At 37.9% G+C, this 16,779-nt stretch overlaps 1 protein-coding gene across 1 annotated transcript in view; it reads right to left on the reverse strand.

Moving 5' to 3' along the window:
* CNTNAP5 (contactin associated protein family member 5) overlaps positions 1-16,779 on the reverse strand; it is a 796,284-nt gene that overhangs the window by 50,897 nt on the left and 728,608 nt on the right. The window contains exon 20 of the mRNA XM_035702065.2: positions 1,579-1,709. Within this exon, the coding sequence (XP_035557958.1) occupies positions 1,579-1,709 (131 nt within the window). The remainder of the gene's footprint in view (positions 1-1,578; positions 1,710-16,779) is intronic.

Genomic DNA, 16,779 nt, shown 5'->3' on the forward strand with positions numbered 1-16,779 from the left:
ATGGAATGAGTATAAACTCAAAATAAAAGGAATGTGAAGATGAGTCCTGGGATGCTCTAGTTCAGATAATGACAAGAAGGTAACAAAAGAGATGCAGAAGAAACAGGTGAGAGTGGTATTCTACAAGTCAAATAAGAATGTGTCTCAAAAGCAGAGGTATCACTGTGTCAAATGCCAGTGAGAAGACAAGTAAGGAAAGGATTGCTAGATTCTTGAAGATCACTGGTGTCTTGAGAAGTATAATTTTACTCCAGCATAGTGACAAATCCTTCATTGGTGCAGGTTTAAGAAAAAGTAAGGGGAATTTGGAAAACCAAATATATAAACATTCCCAAGTACGTGGGCAATAAACTGAAAGAGAAAATGGGGCAGTATATGAAGTCATAAGAGAGAGGTTTCCTTCTCTGACCTAAAGAATGTTTTCTATCATGTTGTATTGTGTTGCGTTGTATTGTAGTTATGTTCCTAATGCATGAAATCCTTGTGTGTTTATGTTTTAGGAAGTCATTCAACCGAACTGGGGAATGTTGACAAGGGATGGGAAGATCTAGATGCTGGAGTGATGTTCTTGAGTGGGGTATGAGACCAGGCCTACAACTGGTGTGTTCAGCCTTAGCTAGAAGCCCTGCCTGCTCATATTCATCAACATGAGGGAGACAGACTGCCCAGACACCAATGCAGGTGAGTGGGTTAATGTGGTGGTGAGAGTGTGCAGGTATTCTCTTCTGAATGCTACATTTATCACAAGAAGGAAGAAAACAAAGTCATCTTGTACAAGTGAAGATGGGGTTGTAATTGTTGGGCTATAAGGAGAAAGAAGGAGTTTAAAATTATCATCCAGGCGATCAAGAGAGTAATAGATTAAACACATAAGAACTGATTGTTGGTCAGATGAAGAGCTCACTTGAAGTCATGATTCTGAATAGGATGATCTGGACTCTGCCAATTCTCTGTTGTGATGTGCCCTCACCTGCTCCCTGCTGTCTATACCAAGACCCCTGGAATTCCAGAGTACCTGCCACCTGCTCTGCTCTTCTGGACATCTTTGCTTCTCACATGGACTAACCATCAGAGTATTTCTTTCTCTCTTCTTCACTTAGCCAATTCCTACTCACCTTAAAGACTCAGTTTATTCTTAACTTTCTCCAAGAAACAAATATTGAGTGCCCTCTCCTGTGCTCCCATATCACCTGTGCACATTTCTACCCTAGCCCTCGCCAGTCTCTTATAATTTCCTCTTCAGCTGTGTGTCTTCCTTTTAGACTCCATTTCAAGATTATCAAACTTGATTAGGCTTCTGATCACCTGGTACCTCCCTTGCAAAAATGTCTTGATTAAGTAATCTGATGTAATGCCCACAAATCTGCATTTCTAGCAAGGTCTCAGGTGATGTTGATGCTGGTAGAAAGTGGGGAACACACTGTAGTTCACTTTGTCTAGTTCTTCAAAGGCTGGAGTCAAGTGTACTTAATATATATCCCCGGAACTTGGATGCATACATGGATCAGAGTAGAAGCTCAGAAAATTTTGCTGAACAGTCAAAGCACATTTGCCTGAATGAGAAGAGAAGTAAGGTACCTGAATAGCAAGCTCTCTTCCTTCCCGGTTAATCTTCAAATGGTGCATCCTTCTGTTGGCAAAGTTCTCTGCATCAATATTGAAAACTTGGGTTTCTTCCTTGCTTAGCTGATAGCGAACCTGTAAGCTTCCTTGAAAAAATATATATTAGAAATTAGAATTAAACATAGGATTCATAAAATGCAAAAATTTGATAAAATTGTCTTTTAGTTGATCGTTACTATTTTCTAGGGTTTATTATTCAAGTTTTAAAAAGGTATTCACATATGCTATTACTATAGCATCTGGGTCCATATGGACTAAGTATAGGTGCAAAATCCTGTGTGTGCGTGTATGTGTGTGTGTGTGTGTGTGTGTGTGTGTGTGAGAGAGAGAGAGAGAGAGAGAGAGAGAGAGAGATATCAGAAACCACAATGCCAGACTGGAAAATATAACAGCCACAGGTCTATTTTGTAATTGAATTGTGAAAACTTCGATAAAATAGAATCCTTTCCATTCTCTCTTTAATTCTTTCTACTTCCTAGAATTCCTTTTCTTCCTATTGCCTTTATGGCATTTCAGAATACATAATGCAAAATAAGATTATAAAATAATCTAAGCCAGATTAGAAGAAACATGTTTGGTCTATGAGACCAATACACAATAGAGTCAGCTGATATAAGAACAGCTAATGCTGGTTTTTCTGATTTGCTCTCTCTTTCTGGCTCTGACTGTTGCATATTCCCAAATATTGTTGCCCAATTATTATTATTTGGGTTTTTACCACCTAAATATAAATAATAGCTCTGTAGCAGTAGCATATTTAGTACTGAGAGGAGTTGAACCAGGATAGTGGTGGAAATATGTAGGTGTAGGGCAAGGGGACCTGGCCAAAGCCAGCCTATTTTAAGGAAACACCCATCATGTGTACTAGTGGGCTGTTGGGTAGCATGCTCTTCCAGATTCCTTCTAATTCTAAGAATCTTGGTGTTTTGATTTTCATTTCATTAATTTTATTATTCATGTCCTTCTTGACAACTGTCTACTCATAAGAGTGGAAAATATGAAGTAGAAACTGAAAATTAAAAAGTCTAAGTAATATCCAGTTAAAATCCTTAAGTTGGGCCTTAAAGATTCTTGCATCTCAATTATTCAAAAACATCATTTTGTTTTATTTTATTTAACCAGTTCCCACTTTTCCAGTCCTCTTACTCTACTGTCTTCTACACTGCCATTAGTGTATTGTAACACATATTTGGACATGTGACTCTCGCACTTAAAAAGATTCCAAGCCTCCTTAATACTACATGATATATTCCAACTTCTTAGCCTGATGTACAAAGCCATTTATTTATTTATTTATTTATTTATTTATTTATTTATTTTTTTACCTTTCCAATTTTATCATGTACATCTTACTCATATCTGAATCACACCTGAACACTCAGCATCTCCCCAAATAATGTTCCTCTTTACCACTGTGTGTTTTTCTTTTCCTCTGCCTCCTCATCTGCCTGGCAACCTCCTCCTCATTCTTTAAAACCCATCTCATATGAACCAGGTCTTCACTAACCCTTAAGTCTGACATAATCTTTTATTGTATTATGTTACCACTGTGCTCGCTTTTAGTAACAGACTCAATTTATCATGTTTATCTTGTCTTTTTTTTTTCTTGAATTTAAGGTCCCCTAGGAGGGATAGCTGCTTATTCATCTTTGTGTCTACAAAGTATAACATGTGGTTTGCTATCGTAAGTCTCCAGAAGACATTTGTTGAATAAAATATCTACTCTGGAGAATTTTATTACCACTCCACCAAAATTATAAGCTAAAAATTACTCACTGTGTGTCAGATACTAAATAAACAGTTACAATATTATAGTTCTATTTTTAAGAGTTTTATAACCTAGTTGAAAGCAAAGACAAAACCATAGATGCCTACTTTTAGACATTTGACCCTGTACTAAAGATATTCTTTCTTCCTTCCTTTTTCTTTCTTTCTTTCTTTCTTTCTTTCTTTCTTTCTTTCTTTCTTTCTTCTTTTCTTTCTTTCTTTCTTCTTTCTTTTTTTTCTTTCTTTCTTTCTTTCTCTTTCTTTCTTTCTTTTTCTTTTCTTTTTCTTTCTTTCTTCTTTCTTTCTTTTTCTTTCTCTTTCTTTCTTTCTTTCTTTCTTTCTTTCTTTCTTTCTTTCTTTCTTTCTTCCTTCCTTCCTTCCTTCCTTCCTTCCTTCCTTCCTTCCTTCCTTCCTTCCTTTTTTTCTCTTCTTTTCTTTTTCTTTTTCTTTCCTTCTTTCTTTCAATTAGACTTCTCTTCTGTCTTCACTGCCCCCCTCAGTAGCAATACCCATCCACTGGTTGCTTATGTCAAAACTCCTTGTTTTGTTGGTTTCCTTTGCTAGTACCCCTACACACATAATGCATACCCAAGTCATCAGCAGCCATCTGGTCTCTACAAGGTAAATTCTGCATTCCAAGATTCTTTCTAGATCAACCACCACAACCTCATTCAATCCATCACCAACTCTCACGTGGACTATTGCAACACATCTGAAGTCATCTCCCAGATTCTAGTCTTAACTCCTCTTATCCCATACTCATCCATTCTCTACATAGCAGTTGAAATACACTTGAAATTTTGGTTCCACTGATTAAAAGATTTTAATAACTCCTAAGTGCACTTAGAATAAAATCCAAATTATTTGCCATGGCCTTCAAGATGTTTTTGATCTTCTTCTACACCTCTTTGATCTTATTGCATTCCACATTTGCTCCTGCTCACTAAGCTCCGACCACTATTGACCTACTTCATAATCCCCAATGTGACAAGTTCACTCCTGCATTAGAGTCTTACACTTGGTTTTCTCACCATCTGGAATGCTCCTCATACAGATCATTGCCAGAAAGTCTCTCCTCATTCATGGATCAGAAGTGATCCATGCAGTCATGCTTTTTATATCCATACAAACCTACCTCGGCACCTCCATGGAACAATGTTTTCCGAAACTGCTAGTCATGAATGATCAGTGCATCATGGAATCAATATCAGAATTTGGTATTTGCTATTACTAATAATTACAACCCCTCCATAACTGCAAGGAAAGTGTCTCACTCCCTGAATACAACCTCCTCCCTTTCTGGCTCCCTTCTTTTAACGCCTGGATTCCCCAAATCCCTAGTGTAAGAAGTAATCTCACCAACTACTTGATGTTTCTCAACCCCTTCATATCCTCTTTTTTCTCCTGACCTAGCTCAAACTGCCTGTAAATCATCCTCTCTCACAGGGTCTTAATTCCCTTGACCACTCTTTACTGAATGGACATATTTGTTTCGCAGAACTGTAACTACTAAAATGCAACCTACACAGTCTCTACTCCTGCCAGGTTTAGCTGGCAGAAGACAATACAAACCATGTATACTGCTGGTAGGCCACTTCAGATTTGTCCACAACTTCAAGTGGGTCTTTCTTGCATCATCTCTGTCTCAGTGCACTTGATGGGTTAGACAGTTCTTTAATGTCTTCTCTTCTGTCCTCTGGCCCCCAACTCTGCCTTCTTCCCAACTTTCAGCTGATGCCTCCCATCCTCCAACAAAATTGAAGCAACCAGAAAAGAACTCCCACAACCTCCTGCTACCATATTTACTAAACTATCACTTTCTAAACCCGTATGTTCTACTTTTTTTCTTTACTTTGATAAACTGTCCACGATCTCACCTAATATCATTTTATGCATTCCTTTTCATCCTTCTCATGTACTTCAAGACATCAGTCAGGAAACATCCCCCTTCCTTTACAATTTTTTTGTTTCATCCTCTGTATTACATTTCCATTAGCATTTTTCCTATCTTAAAGGGGGAAAAATGAAAAGAAAAGAAAACTCTTCAACCTTCTTAACCGTAGCTATTGCTATATTTCTCTGTTCTCTTCTGGTCTATGATAAAACTCCTGAGGTTTTATCTATATTTCCTATGTCCAATTCCTCTCTTTCATCTACTTTTAAAATCCTTCCAGTAGGATTTTAGCTCTAGGTCTCTACCAAAAACTTCTATTGGTAAAGTCATCAATGACCTTCAAGTTGCTAAACCAAATTTCCACTCAAAATCCCCATCTTAAGTCTCTTTAACATTCTATACAGTCACTCTCTTTTCTGTAAAATTCTTCGCTTAGCTTCTAGAACATTCTCTCTCCTGCTTTCCTTCCTTCTTAATTGGCCCATCCTTCTGCATGACTAGTTCCTCTATTTCTCCTTGCCCTCTTGATGTTGAAGTCCGAGGGCTCAGTCTATGGACTTTTCTCTATCAACTCTTACTCTCTTGACCATCTCATCCAGTATTATGGTTTCACTATTATCTTTTTGGTTTCCTAGAATTGCTGTTACACATAATTCTGGAAGTTAGAAGTTTGAAATCAAAGTGTCAGCATTTCCACAGGGGAAAATCTTTCCTGCCTCTTCCTAGTTTCTGCTGGGATCTGACAATCTTTGGTTTTCCTTGGTTTATAGTTGCATCATTTCAATCTCTGCCTCTACTGTCATGTCACATGTCCTGCTCTCTGCATGTATCCATGTGTCTCTAAGTCTGTGTATCAACATCTCTTCTCCTTATAAAGACACCAGTAATTTGATTTAGGATCCACTATAATCCAGCATGACTTTATCTTAACCAATTAGTTGTGGTAAGACACTGTTTCTACATAAAATCACATTCTGAAGTTCTTAGGTGAATTTGGAGGGACACTACTGAAAGCAGTACATTACCTAAATGTAGATCAATTCCAAATTTATATCTCCATATTGATCTTCTCCCCATACCTGCAGTCTCCTCTATACAATTATCTTCTCAACATCTCTACCTGAATGCCTAATAACTTCAAACATTAATATGCCTGAATTTATGATCCTCTTTTCTAAATCATTCCTTCCATAACTTCTCACCTTAAGTACTAGTAAGCCTATACTTCCAGATGATTGACCAAAAATCTTAGAATCACCCCTGATGTCTCTTTGTTTCATACCCTATTTCCAGTAGGGTATGGCATACTTTTATACACCCTTACTCCAAAATATGTCCTTACTCCAACTATTTCTTTACCTCCCACCAGTTCTATTACTGCCACCCTCATCCAAACAGCCAGCATTTCTCACCCAGATTATTTCAATAGCCTCCTAATTATGCCTTTTCTAGCTTTAGCCCCTTATAAAGGATTCTTACCAGAGCATGTAAAACAATCCTGTTATAAACAAATCAGATGTGTAAATCATATAAATCAGTATCAATCAGATCTACTACTCCCCTGCTCAAAGCTCTTTAATAACTCCCCATCTTACCCAGAGTAGAAGGAGATACCTTTGTTGTGATTATAGGGTCCTAAGGCTTTCATTACTTCTTTTTCCTCATCATCTACTCCATTTTGCCTTCTCACTGGGGTCCAGTCACAATGCTTCTCTTAATAGTTCTTAAACAACAATCATACAACTGTCTCAGACTTTGTATTCCCTGTTTTCTTTGCCTGGAATGCTCTTCTCTGGATATATACATGGATCCCCAACAAACAATCCCCCATCCCACAAATCCTCCAAATTTCTGCTCAAATACCACCTGCTTAAAGAGTTCTCTGATAGTCATGTTGAAAACTGTGAGAACTTCACCTTACTTATACATATTCCTGACCTCTTTACTCTGCTTCCCCCCCAACAGAACTCATAACCTTGTAACATTTTCCTTATTGTTACATTTATTATTTATTGTCTATCTCCCTGTACTAGAATGTAAGTTGCATAAAGGCAGAGTTAATAAAATGGAAGAGTCTAGAACAGAAGATATGAATATGATTCAGTATACTTACGGGAAATATTGTTTCAGTCACACAAAATCATAAACTCATTCTGAGTCACTAGGTAAAAATATTCCTTACAGATATTTTAGTCAGACATTGTAGAAATGTCTGGTTTTTCAAATAACTGGTTTTTACAGTACTTATCACCATTCTGTTCTTTTCTTAAGTCATACATTTTTAAACTCGTTCAGTAATTTTCATCATTCATTTAATTATAAGCTCCATGATAACAGAAATTTATCTGTATTTTTTCCCAAGGTATTCTCAGTGTTGAGAAAAAAATGTCTAGCATATAATAAGGAGGAGGGAAGGCATTAAATATTCACTGATTTTTTTTAATAGGCTGAATGAGTGGATAGGTAAGTTTGGTGATATATGAAAAATATTTCTTTTATCTCACTTATGCTTAAACATTTCTAATGAAATCAATTTTTAAGAGTCGATCATGATAATTTCAATAGTCACTGTTACAGCTAGAAATGTTATTGTTATGCATATAATCAGTAGTATTAAAATATCATCACCTGCCTATTTTGTTCTAGGGATTGTCTAAACTTTTTTTTCATATTTCACCTTTATATCTCAAAAATTATGACATATACATTAATATTTTACACTAATTTTACATGTAAAGAGAATGTAGTTTGTCTAATCTGGTTGGACATTTAGATATCAGTCATTTCATACAGATCTTCCCTTTAATCTAATTGTAATCTGAATTTCTCTGTAGGGTAGCAGCCATACTTTGCATCTCTTCCTTAGGGCGCACCATATAAAAATAAAGCCCTTTGGATAAAGGCATATATTTGCATGATAATCCTACTTGCCATATTTCACAGATAAAACATTAAAAACCAATTTGTGGCCACTCTGAAGCCAAACTCAATTGTCCAGAGCTTGTTCTCAAATCACTGCATGCATAACTGAAAGCTAAATTTAATGAAATGTCCCTAAATTAAAACAAAAAATATCTTAAATTTTAAAGCTTTTTGGAAAAAGGAGACATTGATACTAAAAGAATTGCAAACCCCATGGAAGATAAAGTAGATTTTCATGGCAAAGTTAAACATTAAGGTTGTTCTTCTTAATACTATCTTGGGCAAGGTGAAGAGAGATTAGAAGTGAAAAGAATCAGCTATCCTTAAAAAAAAAATTCTCAGCTATTTGAGAATTTCTCATGAGTCAGTAACTGCAATGCGTTGAGCATTCCCAGATCTACTCAGCTATGATGGTTTTCTAGGGCTCAATTCATTTCTTATTCAAAAACAACCTTGAAAACTCTCAGAGGAAGTCATAAACAGGTACCAAATCCTCCAGCTTATTCGGTGATGGGTTCTGGTTTGCTTCTTTCAGCCCTATTGTAAGCACCTTAATAAGTAACAATTATCTTCTTCTATTTCAGTGCTTCTGTTTATGTTTGCACAAAATATTCCACAACCTGCCTTACCTTTAATTCAAAAGTCATTTGCATAGCAAAAGAGTCCCATTACTGGGAATAAAGGCAGACCAACTGCCCTCTTACATGGCCCTGTGCCCAAACTCCTTTTTTCCTTATGGTCTACATTATGGGATGTCAGCCTCTTTCCAACAAAAGAAAAATACACTGAATGACAAAATTAATAACTTATTTTTTTAATTTTTATTTTTCAAATGATATAAAGGAATGAAACCAAATGGATTCCTCTGGCTCAGGTTTGTTCTCTAAATTCAGTCTTTACAACATGTGTACAAGGCACAGACCACAAAACTCCATGGGAAACACTGGCTGGTGCTTTATGTGCTTAGAAATTTCATTGAGCTACTAAAGATCTATTTTCCTTTCTGCTGAGACCCAATTAGAGTTCACTTACATTTAAAAAACCCTTTCCTCTTATTTGTATATGATTTATGGGGTTTGAAGGCAATAGTCATTAGAACTCAACATAGTAATTAGTCTTTAAAGTATTCAGGATGAGGCGGCTTTGTAAATTTTATGTTCACTTTTTATGATCCAATTGCTTTTGAATATAGATGCTTTTGATCATGGTGCTTAAAACTTTACACTATTTGGAACTAATGTTAGCTGTGCATGTATTTTTGAATATTAAAAAAATTTTGATAACAACAGGTACTGACAGTAAAAAGGATCAAATCCACAGAAATCTTGGGTCACCATTTGTGACTTGTTATTGGATTGGCTAAAATGCCACTGAGAGTTTGTACTTCTCTCTAACTAGGAGCTATAAATATTTCTTTCCATCTCTCATAGTGCCCAGTATGGAGCTCCACATAAGCAGGCCTTCCGTCAATGTGCAGCAGACAGTAGGGCCACGCCATGATGTTCCAGGAATGGTGTTATGAACACCGGCTCAGAGAAGAAAGACAAAGCATGAACAGCCTACTAAGTGACCCAGGACCATGCGAAGACTAGTATAGCACAGGGTATAGTGAAGACAAATTCTGGAAATGCATCTGTCCAGGTAAGAAAACTGGAAAATCAGAGAATGTTTGCTAGTGGTGATGATCCCCGAATTGGAGTCATAAAGAACACATAAAACTTAGTCACGCAGACAAGGGGAAGAAAAGATGAAAAAAGAGGAAAAAGCAGGGAGAAGAAAAAGAGGAGGGTGTGCGTGTCTGTGGTTAGATGGAATGCAGGTGTACCCATGGAGAATAAGCAGAAGATAATGAATTTAAGATGTAAACCTTTTGTTCCTTAAGGAAACCATTACCTCTATGAAGCCATTATTTCTTCAAATCATAATTTTGCCTTTTCTAAATGTTATTTATTAAGCTAGGTTCAAAAGCACTGCTCGAGATGACAGCTCTGATACATTTTCTAATGATGTCATTCCAGGGACTGGGCTAGCATGATTGACCACAGCACAAATACATCCATATGATGGGGAGCTGAGCCAACCTGCATTGAATAATCAAGTCTGAAAGTATTCTGGGCATCTAATACTGTGCACACCACTTGGAAATGATGAAGAAGGAATGTTAAGAAAAATGTTGAGCGTAGGATGATGATTCGTTAAAACTTAAAGAAATGAAAGGTGTAGCATGGTCTGAACAGCACCCACATGCCTGGGCTTTTGTGTTTTCCTGATGCCTGTCAGTGCCATGCAGCCTGCCAAGTACAGAAATTGCAGAGCAGTCAGTGCTGGCTTCAGGCACTTCCATAAATGAAAATATAAATGATGGTCAATTAGAGATGATTTCCTAAACCATTTTCTAAAATCATTAACAAATAGTGTAACTAGCTCTGAATAACTTCAGGCACTTTTCACAATGCAAAGTCATCAAGATATAACCACAGTATCCTGTTTAATGGCACAGAGACAATCACATGGAGGCCTTTCCTGCCTGGTAGGGGTCCTCCAACGGGGACTCCCAACGGTTCAGAAGTGAAGGCCACATCCAGGATGTTCTCCCTTAGGGATCCCTTAGTCTTTCTTATTCAAACATGGGGCCCTAGCCATGGAGATGGTCATTTGTGTCTGAGAAATGAGCTCAAAGAAGAGGATAAATAAGAAGTTAACCAAGTGCCTATCCTGGGACACTCCTTGTGAAAGCTCTTGTGCATTTATGTGGGGCGCTTCACTTGCATTTGGGGATGTCCCTCGTGGGGATCTTCATCCAGGCTTGAAGATCTTGTTTCTGGCTCCTCCCCAAAACCCTTTCCCAAGATTCCTGCCCCATCCCTAAGAGGAACCGGCCACTTCCCTGGGTCAGAGCCTATGACATGACAGTTTGGAATAGTCATTATTTTTGTTACAAATGAGAAATCTCAGGGAAGTTAAAAATGTACCTTAAGTCTCAGTTGCAATACAAGGCTTTGAAGCCAAGGCCTTTCTACTGTATTTCCTTGCCACCATGGATTTGAGGTAGGTAAGCTGGAGAAGGTTCTCACCTCCTGATTCGAGACAGAATGGAGAGAAGAGACTAGAATAGCAGCGCAGAATACTTTTTTTCTCCTCAACCCCTTTTTTTCTAAATATGAAGTATAACAGAAATGAAATAATGATAAAGACATCTCTCCCCATAGTAACATACGCAAACCCTCTCACTCACGTATGCTTACACATATGGCATACCCTTGCTCAACTACTCAGGTTAATCTATCAAAAAAATATATACACATTATATATGCACTGAAGAGAAAAGATACGAGTCTTTGCCCTCTACTGAGATAATGAAGGTTCTATCGTAGTCCTATGAGAGAAAAAAAAATAGGAGTAAATATTAATAATAGTCCTTGGAGGAAAAAAAAAAAACATCTGAGGCTGTGTAGTTAAGCCTCCACATTTTTGCCTATTGACTGCCTACTCTGCTACTTTGCAAATTTTTTTATTATTTATTTAGGTATGTATGTATGTATGTATGTATTCATTCATTCATTCATTCATTCATTCATTTATCTATTTTTTGCTGGGCACTAGGACTGGACAGCCAAGGATTCTCCTCTCATGGAGCTTATACCTCCCAGTGAGGATGGAAAGTAAACCTAAATTTATGAATAAAACAGTTCCTAAAGGAAATGTCCCAGCCTTGATGGGAGCATGTAACGGGTGGAAAGGTGGCCCTTTATTCAAGGACATTCCTCCAATATTCTACAATGCCTGAGCCATACATGACCTACTGACCACCTTTTCTCTAGCACTTTCCCCTGTATTAATATCAAATTTACCTTCCTTCATCATTCCTGACAGCTTTACCTCACTGTGAAGAACCCTCCATACCTGTCAACATAATCAGGTCCAGATACTTATATCACCTAATCTTATCTCAACCTTTTAGCTATATCTCCCCAAAGCCCTCCTGTAGTCTTATATTCCATGCAAAAGAGGTTCACATCCTTTAAAGTTTTTCCTCCACCATTCTTATGTCACAGTAAGAGCTGCTGAAATACCTACCAAATGAAAGAATGAATGCATTTCAGAAAACCTGTACATACAAAGAAAGCTAATGTTATTTTTTCAAGACATCAGTATATTTGTTCACTTATGGAAACACTGAAAAAGAGACCAGTGTGCTTTTCTTGATTGAAAAATAAAATAATCACATTTGTGTTTTCCAATATTTAGTAAAGAGCTCCAGAGCTCCCCAAACACTTCTACAATGGTTGACAATACATTCTAGTTTAGAGAAGAGTGTTAAAGCAAGAAACTTTCTGACAAGAAGTTGAGTTCGTCATGTAAAAGCAGGCTATTCCAGATGCTAAGGGTCTGTATACACTGTCTCATAAGTCAGGGCCTATACTGCAATGGTTGAGGAGTCAGTGAAGTTTCTAATGGAAAGAATATTGTAGGATATATCTTGGAAAAATTGCAGAGAAAAATTCCAGGCCTTAGTGCCTTAGGGTGGCTAGAGATGGGAGCCCTGAAAGCAATTTAAAGGCCTATAGTCAGAGTCAAGGCAAGACTGGATAAGAGAAAAGATAATTTTCAGAAGGTAACACTGAAATCAGCAGGATTTAATGGAAGACAAAGAGAAGAAGCATGACCATAAGGTTCTGGGCCTGACGGTGCTGTGTCCAGCTGACCCCTCTCATATCACTCTCCATTCTCTGTGGGCAGATGAACCATCTGTCAGCAACTCCACACATTGTCTGCCCTCTTAAGAAAGTGCCTGCTGCCAGTATCTCCTCTACAGGAATCCACCCCATCCATCCAGGGGGCCCCATCCACCCTTCCTACTGGAGGAGAACCATCTCTCCCCCCAGGAATGCCCTCTTTTCACCCCTCCCCCAGTTTTGATAGGAGCTCTCATAATATGCTGCATCTTCTCTTAGGAAACTTCACAGTTTGTAATTCTATTTCTCTTAGTGTATTAATATGTGACTCTTCCAAAGGAATGCAAGATCCAAGAGGACAGAGGTCCTCTCTATTTCACTCAACTTCTGGATCTTCAGTACTTATCAAAGGCATCTGGTATATAGTAGTTCATTAATAGTCATCTAATGAATTAAGGAATTAATTGATAGCTTTAATAATACTGGCAATATGGAAAGAAAAAAAGACAAGTCTTAAAATGGAACAAAAAGTAGGTTTTAACTACTAAAATTTATGTGATGTATTAAAGATATAAAGGAAAAAATGGCAACAAACAGCAAGAAATATTGGAACTGGAATATTGGAGAAAAGCATTGGCTGGAAATAAACAGCTAAGAGCCATTGACAGGGAGGTTGTGTTGACTATAACCCAATTAGATTCAGTCAGCCATGTGTGATAAGATACTGCCTTATCCTAAGTTGGGAATATTGCTGTCCAGTTCAAAGTCTGGTTATAATGCATGGGAACAAAAGATGTATTCTTTCATAAGACACTCTACCCTTTCCAATGACAGAATCATTGTAGAATTCCATGACATGGTGGCCCAGTTCAAATCCTGAGCCTGTGTGCCTGTCAACATGTTTTCTGAGAGGCAGGGCAGAGTAATAGTTATTATTAGCTAGTCTTCCAGGATCAGATCCCAATATCTCTCTATATTATCGGTGAGGCCCTGGGTAAATCAAATGGACTCCCAGTACCTCGCTTCCTGTGGTGCAAAATGAGTACAATTATAACATTTACTTCATGAAATTCTGTGAATTCAAGCCATATTTAGTACTTTTAAAGTATCTGCAACATGACATTCATAAATGTGAGCTTGTGTCATAATTATTATTTTGATTATTATGTAATTCCTGAAGCTGTTTTGCAAGAATTCCTTATGGAATCAGGATAAAGGGTGAATCATCATCATCATCATCATCATCATCATCATCATCATCATTTTAGTTGGCTTGGCTTGATACTGTGTCATCATTTTTGTTGTTGCAAAATGATTCTTCAAAGAGCTCTATTAATGCAGCTCCATATTTAAGAGCTCCATTTACACAACAGGGAATTGGGAAGAAGCAAGAGTGGTGGTGAGCTCTGAAACAGCCACCTGGAGAGCTGGTCTCATTACCAATTGATATCAATTGAATGTGTACAAATTGCTGGGTAGGCAGCAGCCTCAAAGAATTCTGAAAGATTTGATCCTCATCTCAAGTTCAAATTTCTGCTTTGTGAAAGGGAAATTTCAGAACAGATTATTTCCTAGGAGAAGCAGGTTTATATAGAAAGCAACCAGTGGTTCTTACTTATTTACTATTTTGCAAACAAAACTGTTCCTAAAATATCACATTTGCTACATACTAATTCAATTGCAGTTGGATTCTGTGCTAAACCCAAACATGGCCCAAATAATTTTTCTGCTGCTTTCCCTGGGTGAGGGACTCAAAATAGAGCACGCTGTGAACTAAATAGGCCCATCTTAACTGCACATATTTCATTTTGGATAACTCCCATCAGTTGGGCAAGAAATGAGTTCTTTTAGCCAACGAGGAGATTTAGTCACTCGGGTGTCCAGAGCCAGTACTTAACTTGGGATTGTCAAATTGTAGTCCATGCTTTGTACACGCCTACATGCCCCCTCCCCTTATCATTATTGTTGATTAATGAAAATTTCTGATGGCCCAATATTAGCGTAAACCAGTGTTTTCTTTCCAAAAGCCACTTGCTGTCATGTATCTGGTTTTTAAAACATCATTACAAAGTGTCCCCTCACATATCCCAGTTCCACTTTGGTAAAATTAATCCACTGCTCTTTCTTACAGAAGACAGGAAGTGATTTCTTGCCCTACGGAAGGGAGGGCTTCACTCTTATGAGAATGCTCAGAGAGGCATTGACTTAAACCCTCAGAAATAGGTTTCTTAGAAGTCAAAGTCATTATTTATTGTTTGCAATTCATATTTGCAAAGTGCTTTGAGCTCCCTGGGGAAAGCTGGAATACAAACACTAGGTATGTGTATAATTAATAACTCTTCAGTAAGGATTATGGCCTCTTAGGGTAAGAGAGTATTTGTACATTGACACTCATGGAAGACAGTTATACAATTTCAGAAAAAAAAACAAAAACAAAAACAAAAAAAAAAAAACAAAACCCAAGGTGTACTCTCCATGCATGTAGGGAGAACTCATTTGCAGAGCACTCAAGAGCCTGGATAGAAGCTACCACGGATACAGCATGTTTCATTAAGCTCCCATGTCAGAAGATGACAGGACTTGAGAAATGACCCCACTAGTCTCACTTGAGGACTGGCAGAAAGGACAGTGATAGTCATGACTAGACGTGCCAAGGATTCTCTGAAGAATCATAAACCGAAACAGAAAACCAATCCCTGTTCCCAATTATTCCCTCTATAAACAGGCCACAAAGCACACACAGGTGTTTGACCTGAACATATGGATACAATAAAAACCTGCAAGGGAGTGAGCTGTTTGTGGCAGAAACAATTTCAATTTAGAGGCCACTTTTATTTTTAGACGATATTACGATTTAAATATCTGCTCTAACTTATTAGCTTCTCACTACTGCTCCTAACATAGAGCTATATGGTGTGCAGTTCTGAGCTTTACAGGGCACTTGGCTAACCACCCAATGACCCCAGAACCTTGCTTGTGGTTCTGAGGTGAATAAGTTTCTTAAATCTGTTTATAGGCATTTTCCCCCTATACTCATCCCTTGGAAAATGCTATATTTTTTCCACAGTCTCTTCATTCTCCTTTCTACCCTCCCCATCTTAAATCTTTGGCTTACCAGAGAACAAAGCTGAAGTCACCTACCATGGGCTACCCACCTCTGTTCCAACTCCCCTTCCTCTCTCTGATATGCTTTCAATTGAAAGAAGGACGGAGGTGTTACTTTTCTAACTGGGAGAGTGCAAAGTCAATGTGCTTGCCATGATATTAGTGTCCTCCTTATTAATACCAGCATTTGTGATCTGGGGCAAGAGATGAAGCTTCTTGGTACAGCTGTGTTAGGTCAATCACATAGAAAGAATTAGGCAACCATTCTTTACCATGTGGGCTTTAGCAAGTCACCTAATCTCTCTGTTCCCCAAAGCAGAATAACAATATCAGTATCTATTCTGCAGATATCTCATTAGATTTTGAGAAAGAAAAACAAACAACCCAGTATTGTAGGCTCTAGCCTCACACACCATATAACAGACATTCAGCAAATACCAATTTTCAGAAGCCAGACATCTAGTTCCATGACTGGGCACAAAGTGGTGCTAAATGCCATACCAGGGTTTGATTTTATGATTTTTAGACTCCCTAATACTATGTGTGGATCTGGATGTTGCCATCCCAGAGGATGCTCAACCAGAAGCAAGTCCCTCTGCATTCTAGGAGCTTGGCCAGGGGTGTCATGTGTACCAAGATCTGCAGCACCTTTGACAATCTGGCAGCGTATATGTGAAGCCTTAAAAAATATGCATACACGTAGAATGAGCAATTACCCAAGGCAATAGTTGAGGCCCCAAGATTCAGTAGTAAGTAATTCATCATAGCCTTCAAAAAAAAAAAAAAACCCAG

Source organism: Canis lupus, chromosome 19 (genome assembly GCF_003254725.2).
Source record: "Canis lupus dingo isolate Sandy chromosome 19, ASM325472v2, whole genome shotgun sequence".
Lineage (NCBI taxonomy): Eukaryota > Metazoa > Chordata > Mammalia > Carnivora > Canidae > Canis > Canis lupus.